Source organism: Carex rostrata, chromosome 14, assembly GCF_964058835.1.
Source record: "Carex rostrata chromosome 14, lpCarRost1.2, whole genome shotgun sequence".
NCBI classification, from domain to species: domain Eukaryota; kingdom Viridiplantae; phylum Streptophyta; class Magnoliopsida; order Poales; family Cyperaceae; genus Carex; species Carex rostrata.
Window position 1 is genome coordinate 583,038 of NC_135931.1, and position 20,759 is coordinate 603,796.

The window sequence follows — 20,759 nt, forward strand, 5'->3', positions numbered from 1 at the left end:
AATTTCCTACGTTACATCTTAGTTTTAAAAAAAATCTAATCACTTCAAGATCAAAATTTCAAAATTAAAAATTAAACCATTATGTATTATCTATATTTGGTTCTATAGATGCACATAAAAAAAAAAAAAAATTTCAGCCTTTTTCTCAATAAAGATAAAGAGCTTTAAAAGGATTGGTGCTAAGCTGAAAGAAGAGGAGAATCATTTGGAAAGGAGCAAGGGGTTCAGATTTTAATCGGACCAATAAAGACATTCCAGTTGTCCAACTAGCGGGTTTGATTGGTGCATGCGAATTTCATGATCAGATTCAGACCCCTTTGCTTTGCGCCTTTGCTAACCTCCAAAGTAATGGCTTTTCAAGGCCCAAAATAAACTCCTTGGCCCATATTTGGTTGTAATACTAATATCCCACAAGATATCATGTCAATTCGGCCCAATATTGTTTTCTTATTTTTATTAGGCTCTCTCTATTCTTCTTCTTCTTCTTCCGCGCCTCAGAATCAGATAGGTAACCTCAGCACGGCATCAGGCCGCCATGACCGCCACCTTCCGCCGCGCGCTGGGGCAGCGGTTCAACCCGGCGGGGATCCTCTTCACCGGCTCTGTCGCCCTGCGAGAGCCCTGCCTCTTCCTCCCGCATCTCTCAGTCCGAGACATGCGCTCCCTCGACTGGGCCGCGCTCCGCCAGGTCGGATTTCGAGGAGTCGTCTTGGACAAGGACAACACGCTCACCGAACCTTACTCGCGCTCCCTCTGGCCTCCCCTCGCTGATTCTCTCAGAGAGTGTGTCGAGGCATTTCCCGGACAGGTCGCTGTGTTCAGCAACTCTGCTGGTTCGAGAATTTTCTAGGGTTTATGCTCTCTTTTTTTTTTTTTTTCCTTGATCTTTTGTTTGTTGAGTTTTTGTTTTATGGATAATGTGATATGTTTTTGCTTTGGTATTGATTGGGATAAGGAGGTTATTCTGAGCCAATTTGGACTTAAGTATATGCTCCTTGTAAATTGACTAGTTTTCTTATGTGTTTGCTGAGATGTACTGATTTTGAAAAGGAGAAATCAAACTTGGGCATTGATTTACTGGCCGGATTTTCAAAGTCTGGCCATGGTTTTTCAGCTGTCTTTTCATACTGGTTTGGATGTATCTGGACTTAATTCTGCAGCCGAACTTGAACTTGATTCAGTATCCAAACTTTGAAAGTCGGGCCATAAATCTGGTTTTTGTTCTTTTCCAATTTTAATTCATGTTTGATTCTCACCTGCTAATTCTGAAAATACTCTTTCCAAGCATAAAACTTTTCCTTAGGTTCTTGGTGATGCAATTAGGTGAGGAACAGCGTATATTTACTAACCAAGTAATATCAGTTTTCAAAGCTCAGTACACTTGATAAATCTTACTTCTAAAGTCTCTTTCTAACTACTAAGTAGTCTTAGTTGCAAAGAAGGTATAGAAGTAAAGTAACCTGAAAACAAGGAAGGGGTGCTTTTAGAACACACATGTTATCTATAGTGCTTGATGTACATTCATACTGAATGCTGTATTTCTTTTTCTGACTTTGTGATTTTGGAATTTGTCTAGGTCTGACGGAGTATGATCCAGATGGTTCAGAGGCGAGATCACTTGAAGAATCTATCGAGGGAATTCGTGTCATAAGGCATGGCAAGTCTACATTCTCCATAGTTTCTTCTCATTGTTTTTAATGAAATTTCGTAGTACTTCTTTTTGGTTTGGTTTTTAAAATACTACATTCTGATTACAGAGGCAAAGAAACCATCTGGATCAGCTGAAGAGATAGAGAGGTTCTTTGGTTGTTCAGCCTCTCAGCTTTTGATGGTAAGAACCAAAAGAAGACATAAGCATATTACTATGCACTGCTTTTCTTTTCAAGTTGTGCACTTCTGCTTTTATTTTACTTATTGTGGTAATCTTTTCTTTCTAGATTGGAGATCGTTATTTTACTGATGTTGCCTATGGAAACAAAAATGGTTTTCTCACTATCCTTACAGAACCACTGTGTCTTTCAAAGGAACCTATTGTAGTCCAGCAGGTTTTCTTCTTATACCATATTCTTTGTTTAGTCAGAAGTTTGAACTGATGATACTATGGACTGGCTTTTTCTGAATGCAATATACCTTTTCATTGGATGACCAACCATATTATATTGTCAGATGCATAAAGTACCATATGAACTTATCAGTACAATGACAAATTTGTGGTACCGAACCTCCTTAGCCGTGCTCGGTGCAGTTAGGATAACTTTCTCCATATTAAACAAAAGCAACCATAACCCCAGTATATGGAAGAAACTCAAGCATCTTGATGATAGCAATCTATGCAGAGAAAACAAATGATGGCATCCATCTCTTAATACTTGTGTCGTAACTTCTGTGTCTTGGTTCTTAGCTATTCTGTTAATGCCTTTCAACCTCTTGATTGATCTCGTGCATTTCATTTTGAATACATCATATGACTTGAACTTCCGAGGATGTGCTTGATATAATATTAAAATTTTCATTTGTTCATGAAATGATTGGTTGCAACAACTACCCTTGCAGTTTAACACCCATATGCTTGCTTTTCTTTTTCTGTTGCTATTTAGTGTGTTGGATAATTTCTGATAGTATCTAAAATTGATTACCAGGTCAGGAAATTTGAAAGTTTTCTTGTCAATCTATGGAACCGCAAAGGACTGAAGCCAGTGCAGCATCCTCTTCAATGCGAGGCTGAGAAATGTGTTAAGTTTTTGTGTAATTAGTACCGGTGTGAAGGGCGAATGCTATTATATTTGTTGCACTGCTGTCTTTACTTTTTGTAGATGTAATTTTCATTTTTAATATCTGCTGCTGTTGCAAGCTTTAATTTAATTTTTTTTTTTTTTGTGCCATAGAGCTATTTTCCAGGTTTGTCACGATTGTCTTCAATGTTGTGTCGGCTAACTGCCTGTTAGAAATCACATGATATTTATCATGCGTGCCTATACAGATTTTTGTACAAGTTACCATAACTTCTTCACGTTCATTTAAGATCGATACTTGGTGTTTCCACAACGTGAATTAGTGTTTCAAATTATGCACGGAGTCTATTTACAAAAATATGAATGTACTTTCTATTTTCTAAGAGGGAATTTCCTCTCTTTCAAACATCAATTTCTCTGTTCTTTCCTTTGCATTCCGACAATGCATTGAACTTAAAATAAAATAAGAAAATATATCAACAAATTAGCAGAATTCCAACCAAAATATAAATCTAAGTCAGCTACATGCTATAATAAACCCGATTAATGCTATTGTTGGGAAACGGTGATTCTATAATATGAAAATTGATAAACTATAATATCTAGATCATTAGGGGTACTAATGATTAAAAAAAAAAACTAAGTTATTTAGAGTAACATCACATCTAATTATGGAGTTGCAACCAAGTCATGCAATTAATAATTCATAACAAGTATACTTTATCAAGAGACGAAATAACATATTATTATAAACCTATAAGCATAATACAATCATTTACATGATTAGAAACAGTTTGCTCATCAGTTGGAAGTTGGAAGCCAATGCCTGTTGGTGAACCATTCTTCATCAGCTACCACTTTATCTCCATCCTGATTTCGGTGCCATGCATAGTATGCATGTGTTCTGTTCTTAATCTCGAAAGTTGCATGACCAAAACTGGCTTCTCTGAAGGCTGAGTAGCTCGGTTGCGGCTCTGTCATACTGTATTAATTTTATCCACAATGAAAGAAAATTATTAATTATTGTCTTTTATAAAATAAAATAAAAAATAAACAGTCAATTAGACAAATTAAATCACTTACTTCGCTGCAAGTCCTTCGATATTTCCACCATCACCAATTGTTACATACGTTGGAGCATCTTGGTTGGAGACTGGAGAGCATTTTCCATTGACAATGTCATATGCTGTGTTAGAAATCCTATGCTGAAATCCATGTCGAAAATAAATTAGGATCCATGTTCAACAGATAACAGTTGTTATTTTGTTGTAAAAGATAATCTGAATAGTGTAAAATCATACTAGAAAGGAGAAGTAACATAACAGATTAACAATTTGATGATTGATGTCATCATAATCATGTAATTAAGAAGTAATTTTATTCACTTACACTTCTTTCGTAGGCATGGACATGACCGGAGAAAACCACATCCACTTTGTGTTGTATGAACCATTGTTCGAACATAACACGCATGGTCTCTCCTTCCATGTAGTGGTAGTTGTAGCTGTTGTACCACGGCGAATGCACTAAAACAATAAGCCATGGTGTCTCGCTTCTGTTGACCTTTTCGAGCTCGGCTTCCAACCACATGTATTGGGGAGTGTATTTCCCTAACAAGTAAAACAAACAGAGAACTCAATTTCCCTAACAAGTAAAAAAAAAATTACATAACTATAGATATAAATCACGTAAAAGAAAGCATCATCACCTTGTCATATAAATTCATGTGATATGATATGCACATTCATATATATACTAGTATGTGTATACAAAGTTAAAATGAAAGGAGAGAAGAAAAAGAATTGAGAGAAAGGTTATTAATTGTACCATATGCAGAATAGGATGACAAGACAATGATATAAGCCGAGGCACGCTTCACTGAATACCAAAGTGGAGCGGTACTGCCTGAAGCCTTGTATGGGGTAGGGTACCGGTGCATGAATGGTTTAAATGGATACTTTTCACCCTGCATATATATATACAGGAGGAGGTTATGTATGAAATTGAATGATTGAAATAGCTAGTAATCAAATAAAAATTTATATATCTTGCTTACGATGCTAGGTTGAAAATCAAGCTCGTGGTTGCCGGCAGTCCAAATCCAAGGTTGATATGCGGTGCTTCTCTCAACAAAGCGGCCCCAGGTATCCCACCTATTGTTGTCATGGTTCGGGTAGTTGTCGGCATATGATAGGTCACCCACATAAAGTACCGTCTCAGCTTTTCGGTTTGATTCATAGTGAGAAAGCGTCCGGTTCGAGTCATAGGTTTGGCCAAGATCACCTTAATTCACATATATATATATAGTATAGTTTCAAACATCATATTAATTTTAAAGTGTTAATTTAAGAGCAACAAATTAATAAACCAATTATCACACATTAATTTTATGGTTCAATTCACAGAGAAGAGAAGGAGCAGAATATGTACCAATGATCCCAAAAGTGTATGGTACATCAGGACCCACTGTAGGAGGTGTCTTCAACCAAAATTTCCGAACTGTTTGCCCAATGCCAACCGCATAGTAGTATTTCGTGTCAAACTGCAAAAACAATACACAATATACAATAATAATAATAATAATAATTTGATAATTTTCAATCTCTTTAGTTCAGACAAATTCAAGTAATCATACAACTTCCATTTATTTTAGCCTTTGAAAACCTCACATATCTTTTATAATCATGCATGAAAAGAAATCTAAAATTTATTTTAATCTGCTCACAACATGTCAAGATCTCCCTCAATGAATTTTTTGAAGATTAGCGGCAATAGCTCCCTCAGTGAATTAAAGTGTTAAAAGATAGCAACTGTCTAAAATTATCGATGGCAAAATAAGAGAAGCAAAATTTTCTCACATTTAGATGCCTAATGACGCAATGATGTATGTAACCCGATGTGTAGTTATAATACTTGTAACGTGTATGCTTCCCTGATGCCATTTTATCAAGGTTGTGTTTGGAAGTTCCATAGAGAACCATGCTTGAACCAGGTTCGTCGGGCGTGACCCATGACACAATGACGGCATTACCGTGGATATTGCCTTGTGTTATATGCACCTATCAGAATAAAAGAAAACACAATTTTGTTCAGAAATTGATGTTCAAATGGGGAGCCAATAGCCATAGTATGTTTATATTTGTATCAGGTCATGAAGTTTGAACTGTTTGATTTTAGTTTCCTTGTTTTTGATTTTGTAGAAGAAAAGTACTAATTATTTGCAAATTAATTTACCAGTTGACATGCCAGATGAACGGCGTATCTCCAGAAATCAGAAGAGAAAAAAGGCCAAAAAAGAGAAAAATAAAAGGAGCAAAGAGAATTTTTGGATATCAAATTATATAAGGAATTCCGGGAACACCAATAATATAAAAAAACCATGTTCGAGCTGGAAAACTATGTACTAGGCATTAAAAAAAGTTTGTTATTTAGGTAAGTTTGTCATACCAATTACTTCAAAAATGTCAATACCTGCTGAGGTGCGTTGTACCCAGCTGGTACACGAAAAACATCGCTGTCAAGCGGCATGTCAACTGATGCTTCAAGCCGTCTTCTGTATTTGCTCGTGACCCCTCCTTCGCATCTTGTTGCAAAAGTAGCAAGGCTCGCTATTATTATGATAAGAAATATTGAATTTGGAAAATACCTTCCCATTTTCATTTTCATTTTCATTTTCTTCCTCTGTTCTCTCACGCTCTCTTTCGTAATGGTCTTGGGGGGGTGGGGATGGGGTTTAAATAAGGTTGAGGTTGACTACAATAACAGTCGGTTGCAAAACTAATTCAGGAATAAAATTTAGAGCTATGATTAAATTCGTTCAATTGTAAAAAATAGAACATGAGATTCACTGATTTAGCCTTGATATAAAAAGAAGGGAGAGAATAGAATAGAGCAGGAATAATGAACAAAATCCGCTTTGCCTTAATTGTCTGACACGAGTGTATTTTTGGCGTTTGAAATGCATTAAATGTAGATGCTGAGTTGTTTCCATTTGACCGTTGGACGCACTTCACTATTGTTGGGCACAATTTTTTATTTATAGAAATCATGTAAAAATAGAATAGCGAAATTAGATGGAATGTAGAAAATTTTAGATCCATAGAAGAATCTGAATCAATGATACACGGCTATGCATGAATTTCAAAGATTTAGGAGGCAAATTTGTTGTATGGTCTTTTGTGCAGTTACGTGGCGTGATATGACCATAGACAGTGATAAGATTTGCGAATTATTCGCGAATAATTCAAATCTTGTCATCTGCGAATCGAACGGCGGATTAAACGATAATTCGCGAATTAAACAAATTATCCGTGATTTATTCACGAATTGGACGGATTTTACTTTTAATTCACGTTTTTTTTTTGAAACAATTCATCGCGTGAGAGAGGAAAATTCATTTCGTCTGGGGCTCTGGGCAACTTCACGTAAATTTGACTGCTGTGGGGTCCGCACATTTATAAAGTTGTAAGAGACGAATTGTTAATATCAAGGTGCTACTTTTGAATTTTCTATTGTTATTAACTTTGTGTCTATTGGTGTGCATAACTTTTTATTTATATTTATAAATTTTATTTTTTTGGGGGACTTTTTAGAAAATTTATTTTTTTAGCAATAAACGTATCAATCCGCGTGTAATACGATAATTTGCGAATCAAACATACAATTCGCGAATTATTTGTGTATTTAATGAATTTCACGAATAAAACACATTTTTTACAGAAAAGTTCGTCACTAGTACTTTTGGTTCTTTACAGCATCACGTGGCCCCCCTTGAAAAAAGTACCAAAAATTAAAAACATCTATCGGTAGGCCTATCTCTCATTATGAATTAGTACTGATGACAGTAGCTTTTCAAAAAAAAAAGTTATCCATCGGAGATTCAATGTGAAATATTCTATGTATCTTTTATATTGAAGCAATCTAATAATTAATAATTTGTTGTTAGTTTATTAAATAGAATTAAGCAATATAAAATTCTCTTTTTAAACCCATAACACCTCTTGTTTAAGCCACGAATCATTTCCGAATTATACCCGAATCACGAATTTTGGACCCCGCCGAACTTGAATAATTCATTTGTCACTATGGATATGACAACTAAAGGAACATAATCATTGATTCGTTCCTTCTACGAGATAAGAATATTCATATAAGCCATCTATTTTTCTATACTATTTTTAAATAATTTCTATAAATAGAAAATTTTGGCCTGTAGTATTTAGGTTTTTTTTTTTTTTTTCTGAAATAAAGACTCTGTTAGCTCTAATTTTGTTTTTGTTTTTATAATGATTTTTACGAGATGGAGATCAGCATTTCTTCATAGATAAATAAGGCTAATCACCTCTTTACTAAATCTGCAATTTTTTTATATTATGTTTAGTTAGAAGTAAAAAATTAAGTCTACTATTAGCTTAGTTTGATACATTTTAAAATATTTTTCTATTTAGAATAATTAAGTTATTGATGACTGACGTGTATGATATTTTAAATATGCGCAACTTAATATAAAACATTTACAAGTTTAAATGGAATAAATAAAAATAACACTATATACTTAATTTTACGAACAATTAGATGAGTATCAAACGAAACAATTATATATTCTATTTTAATTACAAATTTTCTGGAGGTATTTTTAAAAAAGAATTAATTAAAAAAATGGCTCGATGGTAATTGTAGGAAAAGAAAAGTCTAGATTTAATTCTAGTTTTGTCAAAAAGAATTCGGTGTTTATTATAGATATAGAGAGTCGATTTTGAGATTCGTACTAGAGTTAAAAAAAAAAAAAAAAAAAAAAAAAAAAAAAAACAGTCCGGATTTGATAATTCTACATAAGATATGGGGTAAATCTCATTCCTCCTCGTACCGTTCCCAACTAAACTAATGGAATTTCACGGTTTTATTTTATACCCCAATAAATATTTTTTCCACGACTGTTCTGTAGCCCTCAATGCAATGGGAAAGATTTCCCATCCCATCTCATATATTAATTAACATTTACTTTACAAGATTAATTTTGTACACTTGTTAAATCTCACCGAATTTGTTATTTCACCAATTATCAACTTTTTTAAAAAGGAAAAAAAAGTTCCACAATATATTTCTACTGTGTTAAAGTGCGTAATATTTATACTGCGTGCAAAAGGTCGAGAATTTTCATGAGAGGCGCATCTGGGGCTTCTCGGTTGCACCCGTGGATCTTGCGTAGTTTAGTTTTCATAATTTTATCAGCAAGTTCTAGTTTTCATAATTTTATCTACATTCCTGTGAAAAAAATCAGAAAAAAAGATTGGATACAATAAAAAAAGGAGAGGAATGCGGACTCGAGATGAACCCTCTCTTAATATTTCTTATCAGATTAGATACCAAAAGATCTTGAAAAGAAAAGACGTAAATAATAGTTTTAAAAAATGTCTGAGTGACAACCCTAACAAAAAAATGTCTGAGTGACATATAAAATGATCATATTTGTATAATATTTTTCTTATCAGATGAACTTCCAAAAGATGAACCCTCTGACCCTCTCTCACGCTCAAAATGTGATCATTTTATATATGGCATTAAAATGATCATAAATGTCAGAATGACAAAACTTTTCAAAAATGTCTTGTTATTTTTCTTATCAGATGAACCCTCTCGCGTTCAAGGAAGAACTTCCGCAATTTTAAAATCAACACAGGATGATCCCAACGACAGGGATAGTCTTCTCTGAACGCCAACAATATATTTTACAATGTACCAAATTGGCACTGAAAATGAAATTCATTGATTTTTATTTTCATAAACAATTTACAACTAACAAAAAATTCATTAATTTTTGGTCCAGCAATGAATTATACGAAAGACCAGAAGAACACCTGGCATTTATTTAAAGAGGAGGGTTCAAATGCACCCAAATTTTTGTGCACCCAAATGTACTCTATTTTTCAAATCTTTTTTCTTTGTTTTCAAAGTCCGAATAGTCAATCCGAACTGTTAGATGCGATATATATATTAAGATGTGCTTGGAGACCAAATTTTACATTTTTTGAATTTTTTTTACTATTTATTAAGCCACTTTGAAAATCACTGATTTTTCATTTTATGGACCATTGGATCAGCGATTTTCAAAGTGACTTAATAAATAGTAAAAAAAATTTCAAAAAATGTAAAATTTGGTCTCCAAGCACATCTTAATATATAGATCGCATCTAATGGTTCAGATTGATTATTCGGACTTTGAAAACGGAGAAATTTTTTTTTGAAAGATAGAGTGCATTTGGATGCATTTGAACCCTCCTCTTATTTAAAATGGAAGTAGCTGGTCAAATCAAAGGCATAAAGTTAGTACATATTCTGATGCAAGTACACATGATATGTGTGCACGCACGTTAGCACGTACTGGTAGAAAATTATCTTCAATCCCCATTGAAGTGCACACGTGAGTTCTTTATTCTCGAGTAGAAGTACATGGCCAACTCAGTAATGCAAGTTTCTAACCTACCTACCTTACAAAGAAAGGGTTACAGCATGCACCTTTATTAGTGAAATGCAAATATGTACTCTCTATCAGACGAGGAACAATATCAGCTTCTTTTTGTTCAAGGAGCTCTAAAATGGAAACAAGAACCTCACGGCAGATACAAGCTTGGCAAAAAGAGACAAATTTTGTGGCAAATCCCAGGGATTGATAGCTAATTTTTGAGCTGCTACAAATTCCAGCCTCAGCTTATTGTTCTCCTCCTGAAGCTGTTACAAAAATATGTGATCAATTTTAAATGGAAAATACATTCACCTATTATACCACTACTTAAATATTCATTAGGAAGAGTTAATGTATTTAGACGTTTCATTGTTCAAATCGAGCAAGCATTATTTGTCTGAATGCCATATACGAAAGAACCTCAATTATCATGCATACCACCACAAGTATAAAAAGTCTCAGATTATACTAATGTAAAGTGTACCAGTTATCATCAAACCGCATGCAGTCATCTGCTCCTCTTTTTTTTTTTTTTTTTAACTTTTTTTTTACAAAAAAAAGAAAAGAAAAAGATAATTCCTGTTTCTCCCAATTTTTGTATGGAGAGTGGTATTTTGGTCCTCCTTTGCAGAGAATAAGAAACTGAGAAGTATAAGGTCATATTCAGGTTTGCAGGGTCCAAATGATACCTCACATGTGAACATTCTTTTTCCATGGACATATATGATATTCAGAGATTTTGAAGGGTCTTTCATTAATTACTAATAAGATAAAGAAGCCCATTATTTCTACCTCATCCAGTTGCTCTTTGAGATTTTCAACTGCCTGGTGGAGGTCTGTAATTGTCCGGGCTGTGACATCACGAACTGCCAACTCAATCCCTTCTTCTGTTTGGGGAGGTGAGAAGATCCCTTCCATAATAAACAATTTCTCTAGGAGATCCACATCCTCTTCTTTCAGATTTTCCTTCAACTAAACAAAAAAACTTATTAGTTGAAATCCCAATTCCAAAGAATTTGCAGACCAAACCTTATATAGTTGTACTTTGAATATAACATCTGACAATGCTCTTCCCAAATTTTTGACAAGCAACCATATCTTTTGGGTATTTACAGATAATACCCAACTGTTGAAACCAAATATTAAGTTATATAAAAGTGAGAAAAATGATTTTTGACTTTTCATGTTTAAGCAACCAAATTGCTTTCAAAGTGGTTCATCCAGAGTAAAAGGAAAAAAAAAATCTCAAAAAGAGGGTCATCAGGTGTAAGGGAAGAGCTGTAGCACATAACAAGAAAAGAATCAAGTCTTCCGTCACATGTTCTAATGATTCTTGCCACTTCCAAATAAATAACACAAAATAATATTGTTGTTAGCTGCAAGTAGGATAAAGCTTCAATGCTTTTGCCCAATGCAGTGAGATAATTGGTGCAGTTTGCAAGGGAAGAAAGAGAAAAAACTAATTCCAAAATGCATACCTTACTGACAATTCTATCATAGGAATCCTGTTGAAAGATGCTATCTGAGGTGGTTTGCTTTGAGCTGGTACTCTCATCGTCAGCAGCGAATGACCTTTGCACAGATTTTATGAGCTTTAACCTGTTCGTGTGGAGGTTAGTTTCAGGCTACAGAGAATCTTAGGTAATACATATAGTGATGAGTTTTGCAAGACAAGCCATGCCTGGTGCCAAACCGGAGAGTAGACAAGCTCTCTGAGGCATTTAAGGGGCTGGGAGAGCAACAACAGAGCAATGCAGTTCTTGAGTTGCCACCCTGTGAATGGAGTTTACACACAATAATATAGTTAACAAAGCTCTATGTACTACAGAGGAGCAGGTGTTCGGATCATACCAGTGTGGCACATGATATCCAACAGCAAACTTACCTGGTAAGCTTCAACAGTTCTGTTAATTTTTTTTGTATATTTGTTTGACTATTTAGATTTCTTCTGTTTGAATTTGGAGTTTTTTTTTGGATTGATTTTCTACATAAGGTAAGGATCAACAGAAGCACACTGCAGCAATTGCTGACCATTATCATCTTAGAAATTGAGGAAGAGTTATTTGCAGATGAAACCTCATATTTTGTAGTATTTGCAAACAACACTCAATATTGCTGATGTTTGTAAGAACGAACAAACTTTCTTGAGATATTTGTAAATAACATCATAATGCCTTCAGTAAATATATTAAAAAGACATATACTATTATATATTGACAATTTTGCCCCTGAATCTAATGAGCTCCTTTCCCACTAAAACATTTCTAAATCATGAGGACATTTTTGAAACAAAAAGAGGCTTCTCTAACCAGTGCATCTTGAAGAAAGCGGGTAAGCTTCGAGTCACGATATGGCACATGATTTGTTTTACCTGAAATACATATAATAATACAACTAGCAAAGTACCAAAGTAACAAATTCAAAAGAAATTAGGGTTGAGTTAGATTTTTATTTACCAGATGTCAGGGCATTTATGACATTTCCAAGAGCTGAGAGGGACTTGTTGATTGTCTTAGCTTCTTCCAGCACTCGTCCCTCAGCACCTGTTTTCTCTACTTTCTCAGAACCCGCTAAATCAACTAGCACAAATTTTCCAGATCTCAACCTAAAATCATTAATTAAAATATAATTACTTGTGTCATTGTGCATCTGACATGGCAGAAAATATCACCACGCAAGCAAGCTATTTTGGCCTACCTCTCCTCAGACTCATTCTGAACTATGAATATGTACAGGCAATGACTTCTGCTGCTGCTTAAGTTCATTTCTACACAGTAAAAAAGACAAACGAAGTTCAACAACTGACTACCATAAGCAATATTCACATCATATCGCTCCTCAAAATTAATTTTAAATTGTAGAAATGATATAAAATGAATTACGTGTTTCTCCGACAGCTCTGTTAGCTATTCCTCTCTGCAGTTTGATTTTCCATTAGCTAAGTTATATGGAAAGGAAAGATAAGGTCTGATTAATGTAAGTTTTCTTACAGAAAGGCACCGCAGGGCTTCTGAAGTATTCATTATTGGTATCTGCAACAAACATCAACTGAATCGTATTGCAAACGTTTAAAACAGTACATGCTGAAAATAAAAAACTATTAATATCATACCTCAGTTGCACCTGAAATGAAAATGCCCTGAGTCTTACTCTCTTTTATCTGCAGATTGTCCTTCGATAAATCAAAAAGGTCCCTGCTAGATAAAGACATGCACATATACCATTACATTTTTTCTTGAGAAACACCCAACAGGAGATGCAAGGAAAAAAAATAAATCATTGCTTGAAGTATCCTGTGTAATTAGAATTTAGAAGGTACACGCACCTTACTTTCTCCATGTAGATTTCTACCTAAATTAACGAATTGAACTCAGATCAGAAAAACAGTGGGGAATATTCTCAAGTATTTTTATGGAAAGACCCATGGCATTTCGTACTGAAGACGAAAAGTAGGAGTTACACATAACAAGGCTCTCAAGCAATTAGCACATTTTTTTAGTGTACAGTAAAATGTGGGCAAGGCCATTTACTACCATTGACATCTTGATTGTGATCTTCTTGTTGTCCATTGGAGATTTCAAAAATCCAAAAAGCTCATCAATTACTCTTTGTAGTAGCCCCTTTTTTTGCTCATCACCGTCCAAAACACTTGGTCCCTGTAAGCATGCATCAAAGTAAAAGCATTAAAAATCTTATTGACAAAAGCACTAAAAATAAAAATAATAGCAACATTTTTCCTTTTACCTCCATGCTGTATGTTTTTCCAGCTCCAGTCTGAATCAAGTTCAAAATTACATGAAGTTAGCATGCTATTGGTCATGAAATTTCAAGGATCGCACAAGAGATAAGTTAGGAAATGTCTGAGCCATAAAAGTGAAGGTAAGAATATGGGGAAAAAAAGAGACGCAAGGCATGAAGTTTATAAACATCAAAAAAGGCGGTACAATTTTATAATACAGAGTAAACTTTAGCAAGAATAAAACATCCTAGAAACTAAACTATTCCAGCCAAATCGGAATATAAACATCATTCAGGAGGTTGAAGATAATAGCAATTTGTATATTGTATACCTGTCCATATGTGAGGATTGTCCCATTCAATCCATTCATCACATCTGCAAAAATTAAGACAGGTATGTATGATTTCCTAAAGGGATCAGGATGCAACTAGAAGCATTATGTTGAAGATGAGAAGTAAAAAAAATATAAGCAAATATGATTTGACTCATTGCCTGGTTAGACTGTTTATACCTTCAACAATAGGCAATGCAAGAAACTCATAGACATCCAGTTGCTCAGATTCACTGTAGAACACCTTGTCAAAACAGAATCTAATATCTTCCTTCTCATCCTAAATCAAGACACGCAACAATTAAACAGTTGGATCTTTAGATACACAGTACTTTATAACGAATTGAAAGGAGACTCAAACCTTGAATACAAACGACTCTGAGTCTAAACTATGGAGGCACAGAAGATCCCCGTTGATTTTCTTCTCCTTTGAGCTCAGAGGTCTGAATCTTACACAGACTGTTACATTTGACATTTTCACTTTCCGATTTCTCTGATCTTCCGCAATTTGAATATCTGATAGTAAAAAACTGAAGCGATTACTAACAAGCGGCCAAAGGGAGAAGCTAAGATTAAAGACAAAGGTAGCAATCGGAGAAAATATAGAGACTGGACTTTTACAGCAATCAGAGAAAGACAGAGAAAGGAAGTAAAGCGTAAACGATCTACTAGATCAGACAATCTCGAAATTTCTAGATTAACATACCGAAATTGAAGTAAATTAGCAAAATAGTACACTTTCACGACATTTGAAACATAAGATGGATGGGAAATCGAGAAAGAGAGAGAAAAGAATAAAGAACAATTTCGTGTCTAATCCAGATCTACGACCAAAGAAAACAGATCATGGATCAAATAGATACGAGAAACATTGACTTGGGGTTAGGGCTTCTGTACCTTGCGAGGGTTGGAAGGAATAAGGAAGCAAGCTTGTGCGGGAAAGAGAGTAGGAGCCACTGAGCCAGACACTAAAAACAAGAGAGAGGGAGACGATGCCGTTTGAATCGCACTTAAATAGAGTGTCGGTCGTCTGATTTCCAAAGTAACTGGATTAGTGGCTGCTCCTGGATTAAATATTAATGCTATGATCCTGACATTCTATTCTAAGCTAAGCTTTCCTACGATTTGGAGACTTGACGATGGACCCCAGGCTATTAAACGTGATTATTATTTTATTTTATTTTATTTTTGGCATGTTATAACGCCCACGCCCGTAGGCTGTATTAATTAAGCGTGATCATACTAAATCAATTACTTGGGTTCCACCATCCACGCATACGTGAAGATAAAAGAAGGATAGTTACCGGTCAAACCCCGAAGACTCTCTCGCTCTTTTTTACTTTTGACTTTCGTACTTTTGTCTCCGACCCAAAATTTTATTAATAGATTTTTTTTTCTAAAAAAAAAATCGAAAATGGAGAAACAGTTCTCAGAAAAATTTGATATATAAGAAAAACACAATCATCTATAATTTTTAGAGAATGTTATACACTGTAACCTTCTGATTAATAAAATCAGATTATCGCTAATTAATGAAACAACTAAAGAAATAACAAGACGTTATAAATAGTAACAGGTTTCGGTTGAATTTGGATTTTATGCCATCCCAAAAAAAAAAAAAAATACTTTTAACCCAAGGGGGAGGGGGGGCAGCTGTTTCTTCCTGGATTTTGAGTTTTAGTGGTGATCTATTGATATCGATTTACTTTGTCTCTTTCTAAAAATTTTTTTGCCCCCTTCTGAATGTTTGATTTGTAATTTGGGTTAAATTTAGTATTAAAGTCAAATAAATTTCTTGAATTATGATTGATAATTAGAAGAGGGTTCAAATGCACCAAAATGCACCCTATCCTTTTTCTCCGTTTTCAAAGTCCGAATAGTCAATCCGAACCGTGAGATGCGATCTATATATTAAGATGTGCTTGGAGACCAAATTTTACATTTTTTGGATTCTTTTTTTACTATTTATTAAGCCACTTTGAAAAATCTCTGATCCAATGGTCTAGAAAATGTAAAATCAGTGATTTTCAAAGTGGCTTAATAAATAGTAAAAAAATTCCAAAAAATGTAAAATTTGGTCTCCAAGCACATCTTAATATATATATCGCATCTAACGGTTCGGATTGACTATTCGGACTTTGAAAATGGAGAAAAAGAATTTGAAAGATAGGGTGCATTTGGGTGCATTTGAACCCTCCTCTAATTAGAATTATAAGTTAAAACATTAGAAATTACAAGTCAGAGCATTGGAAAACATAAGTCAAAACATTATTTTTTTTATTGAGTACCCAATTAGTTAATGGATTTAAATCCAATTCGATATCCCCACGAAAATCCTGGCTCAGCCACTGTTTTAACCTAAATTTTTTTTGTCCCTGAGCGTTCTAAAAAATAATGTCCACTATATTTTTTTTTAACATTTTTTTGCTAATTAGGATGATGATTAATTGGGACATTGTGACGTTATAGATCATTACGTTTTTTTAGATATCATATATATTTTTTTAAACTGCTTCTCTGTTATCGATATTTTCTTTTTAAAATGTTATATTAATAAAAATGTTGGTGTCTCCGACAGCAACGAGCTTTTTGTCTTTGCTTCTCTCGTTGTTTGTTCGTATTTTTTTGTTTATTTATCTCTGTCTGTAGTCACACACTCCCACACAACTCACTTGTAAAATCTTGCGCAGAGACAGGATCGAACCTATATATCTACAACAGAAAGGCTATGCCATAACTACTGTGCTACCACAGCCTTGGCTCTCGTTGTTTGTTGGGCAGTTGGCCACACTGTTGCGAGTTCTACCGTTTCCAATTTTTTATAAGCTAAGTATATATATTTTCCGTACAAAACAATATTAGTTCTGCATTTCTCCTCCAAAATTCAAGTACTCATTGTCATTGATAGGGTGCGGGGCATATTCATCCGACCAACATAGCATATTAATTGACCTAAAAATATTAATTTCGATCCCAAAGGCCTAAAAGTGACTCAAACTTTGAGTTTGAATCAATGCTGACTGATCATAATCCGTATAAATATTAGAGAAGATTGGTTATTTTTCACTCCAAAACTTTCAAATTGTAAAAATATCATCTCGAAATTTGAAATTATAAAAATGTCACTCCAAACTTTATCAATTTGTAATTTTGCCACTCCAAATAATTAATGACTAAAATGCCCTCCCTTTTCCTGCTTCCTCTTCTTCTCCTGCCATGACGAAAATAACAAACAACAAACAGACAACCAATTTGTAATTTTGCCACCAATTGTGCTTATACCACCGTTTTCATAAACATGTATACGTGAGTTATCTCCTAGAATAACCTCACAATGCACCATGACTGAAATTAAATTAGCCATGGTACCCAATGGTACAAAAAGTGCAGCCTCCTTGTGCATTATTTTGGCAACTTCCATCTCGAGCTTCTAAGCAGTTGGGTCGAAACCCAACACATCATCATCTACCTCAGCAGCTACCGTAGCACATCGCATGGCCTCATTAGGTTTTGTGACAGTATCAGAATGGAGGTCAACTACTCTTGTCGTCACCATTTTTTAGTGAATAGCATGATTTTTGGTGTTTAGGAAATGAATAGGGTTTTGTAGATTTTCTGAATTTCATAGTTTTGGGTTCAAATTACAAAAAAATAGAAGTGAAAAATTCAACTTGGATTTTCTGATTTGCCACTAAAATTGGAGCTTGTACCACTAAAATACGCCTCCTCTTCTTCTATAATCAGTTATACTAATGTGAAAAACAACAAACAGACAAGGATCGGCCTTTAACCATGGCAGGAGAAGAAGAGGGGGCAGGAGAAAAAGAAGAGGAGGCATGAGAAAAAGAAGGGCATTTTAGTCATTAATTATTTGGAGTGGCAAAATTACAAATTAATGAAGTTTGGAATAGTATTTTTACAATTTCAAATTTTAAAATGACATTTTTATAATTTGAAGGTTTTGGAGTGACAAATAATCAATTTTCCCTAAATATTATAGAAATTATGTGGATTCTTACTTGAGCGTTCAAGGTCGGACTGTATTAAAGAGATCCTGTGATTTTTTTTATATTTAAAAAAAAAGATAACAAATTTTAAATTAATATAAAATTTAGGTTTCAAGTACGTATTCTTACGGAGTTCTTAGTTAATAATTCGGATAAACTGGTTGACTTTTTAATTTTAAAATTTAAATTATTAAATATTAAAAAATAAGCACATAATAAAGGCATAAAAATAGTCATTTTAAAATTTTATTTTGTAGTAGTCGAATAGAAATGATTAATTTACCTTTTTTTTCGTAGTTTAATTATAAAGAAAAATAATTTGAGTAAGGTATAGATAATCAATTTTCCCTTAAATAAGGTATAGATGAAAGAAAAGATTTTAATTGAGTCATTTCGGTTTTATGCAGCGCAACAAGCATATAAAGATCTGTGCGTTGCATGAAGCCAAAACTAGTCTGTTAAAGTATTTCATAAAAGATCCAATGGCCCAAGTGTAGTGTAGTTTACTCCGAATTTTTTATTAATAGAAATTAAATAAATTAAATATTTAAAAACAACAATACTGTTGAGTTTTATCGAAAACTAAGTAGACCGGGTTGCCTAAACCTGTCCCACCGGACGGATCCAAATACCCCGTCCCGGTTAATCCTAATACCCTTTGCCGTAATAAAAAAAATAAAAAATAAATAAAAAAAAAGACACCCGGACGGATTTAGAAGACCCGTCCCGGAAAAAAAAAAAAAAAAGAAGAAAAATGCGGACGGGTTAAGGCGTCCCGTCCAGACGCAAAAAAAAAAAAAAAATTAACCCGGACGGGTTAAGAGACCCCGTCCTGTCCCCAGCGCGTAAAACCCCCCTCCTTCCCTTTCGCTTTCGCTTTGCTCTCCTCACCCGCTGCTCTGCCTTTTCCTTCTGTCGGACCCAGCCAGCAGCGACGCAAACCGCAAGAACTGTCGGACCAAACCGGACGAGGCTCAAGGACGGACTAACACAATCCGTCCGGATTTCACCTTGGTGGCTGCTGTGCTTCTCCATTCCTCAATTCCTCATTAAAGGTTTGTTTTTTTTTTTATATATAACTAAAATAAATTAGTGTTAAAATCTGTTAATTAATAATAATTTATATTTTGATTTGTTATCAAATTATGAATTATAGTAAATTTTATTAATTTGTTAATTGCATTTTAAAAAAACTAATAAATTAGGGTTTTAGAATTTGGAAAAATTGATTTATTTTTAAACTCATTTGATATGGTATAAATTAATTTAGTTTAAATTAGTTCATAGCATAGAATTAAGAGTGTTGATTAGGGTTGTTCAAATGGTAAAAATTTAAAATCGAAATAGATGAACCGATTGAACTTTCATATAATATGAATTTGATCGGAACCACCCTGGTTTATTTGTTAATATCCCGGTTATGGGCTATTCTGATTAGCTGCCTCCGGTGGATCGATCCATGGGCTATTCTGATTACTGTATTCTGTCTGAACAGGCGGTGACAACTCGTTCATATTGGGATAAGGATGTAGATAAAGGTCTCGCCTCGGTGTTTGTTGTGTTGGATAGGGTTCGAAGAAACTGGGACCCGCATAGTTACCACTATATTGGGTCTGTTGAAGGTCTTGCCTCGGTGTTTGTTGTGTCTGATAGGGTTCGAAGAAATTGGGACCCGCATAGTTATCACTATGTTGGGCCTGTCGAGGTTCTGGATTTGGTTCTGGTACCATACTATTAACAAATAACTGCGGTTGTATTTCACCGATGATAGGAACCAACTCAATGTATAAATCAAGAAAAGTATACTGTGTTTGGGCACGCATACTTTGGATATAAATACCTCTCCAACTCTGATCGCACACGATTTCAATTTTCTCATAATAACGTCGGGTTGTTGTACCAACATTAACCCGTGCATGTGCTTTTAGGTTATACTCATTCTCGGAATATCCAAGTTGGCGATAAATTTCACCTTTCACATCATACCAACCGTGTTCATCAGTCACACTCAATGAGAATTGAGGACTAATACTGTACTCTACTCCTTTACGACCGTGTCGTATTTCACCACCAAAATAAATCCTCAGCATCAACATGATTAATTATTTTTATAAATTAACCTACACAAAAATGAATAAATCACATATTATTATTATTACAATAATAAAAACTAATATTAATTAAATTATTCTACGATAATTACTAAATGACACAGCAGAAAACAACAAAATCATTTAATTGAACAAATATAAATTTCAATAACTACATAAAAACAAATTAAATTTGATAACATTTTAGTCATATACAACAAAATTTATCTATTGAAATATATTTGATGCTAAAAATACGGTTGATATTAATTAAAATATTCTACAATAGTTATCAAATAACAAAGCAAAAAAATATAATTAAAGAGTTACCTGTTTAAAATTCGCTTCACACTGACAATAACCTCTGCTTTTATCTTAGCTTCTGTTTCTTTCTATCT

At 34.2% G+C, this 20,759-nt stretch overlaps 3 protein-coding genes across 4 annotated transcripts; 1 reads left to right on the plus strand and 2 right to left on the minus strand.

The window, feature by feature from the left end:
• The first annotated feature begins 430 nt into the window (after positions 1–430).
• LOC144565696 (haloacid dehalogenase (HAD) superfamily protein) lies at positions 431–2,906 on the plus strand. Its single transcript, XM_078315520.1, has 5 exons — positions 431–833; positions 1,577–1,657; positions 1,758–1,831; positions 1,938–2,045; positions 2,640–2,906. Exons 1-5 carry the CDS (start codon positions 536–538, stop codon positions 2,751–2,753), a joined length of 675 nt encoding a protein of 224 aa, XP_078171646.1. The 5' UTR covers positions 431–535; the 3' UTR covers positions 2,754–2,906.
• A 624-nt stretch (positions 2,907–3,530) lies between these two features.
• LOC144565381 (purple acid phosphatase 2-like) lies at positions 3,531–6,429 on the minus strand. The gene is made up of 8 exons (XM_078315119.1): positions 6,204–6,429; positions 5,591–5,791; positions 5,163–5,274; positions 4,789–5,015; positions 4,560–4,698; positions 4,122–4,342; positions 3,816–3,937; positions 3,531–3,714 (listed from the first exon to the last, which is right to left on the minus strand). Exons 1-8 carry the CDS (start codon positions 6,402–6,404, stop codon positions 3,534–3,536), a joined length of 1,404 nt encoding a protein of 467 aa, XP_078171245.1. The 5' UTR covers positions 6,405–6,429; the 3' UTR covers positions 3,531–3,533.
• Positions 6,430–10,142: 3,713 nt separating this feature from the next.
• Positions 10,143–15,592, minus strand: LOC144565631 (ATP binding microtubule motor family protein). 2 transcript variants are annotated; one of them, XM_078315440.1, is made up of 17 exons: positions 15,569–15,592; positions 14,626–14,780; positions 14,445–14,544; positions 14,265–14,308; positions 13,939–13,968; positions 13,728–13,850; positions 13,520–13,545; positions 13,307–13,388; positions 13,185–13,226; positions 13,077–13,110; positions 12,892–12,961; positions 12,651–12,799; positions 12,504–12,565; positions 11,876–11,967; positions 11,673–11,793; positions 10,987–11,166; positions 10,143–10,460 (listed from the first exon to the last, which is right to left on the minus strand). In XM_078315440.1, exons 2-17 carry the CDS (start codon positions 14,737–14,739, stop codon positions 10,323–10,325), a joined length of 1,407 nt encoding a protein of 468 aa, XP_078171566.1. In that variant the 5' UTR covers positions 14,740–14,780; positions 15,569–15,592; the 3' UTR covers positions 10,143–10,322. The 2 variants fall into 2 exon arrangements, with proteins under 2 accessions (XP_078171566.1, XP_078171567.1); XM_078315441.1 differs by lacking the exon at positions 15,569–15,592 and adding an exon at positions 15,162–15,267.
• Positions 15,593–20,759: the final 5,167 nt, after the last annotated feature.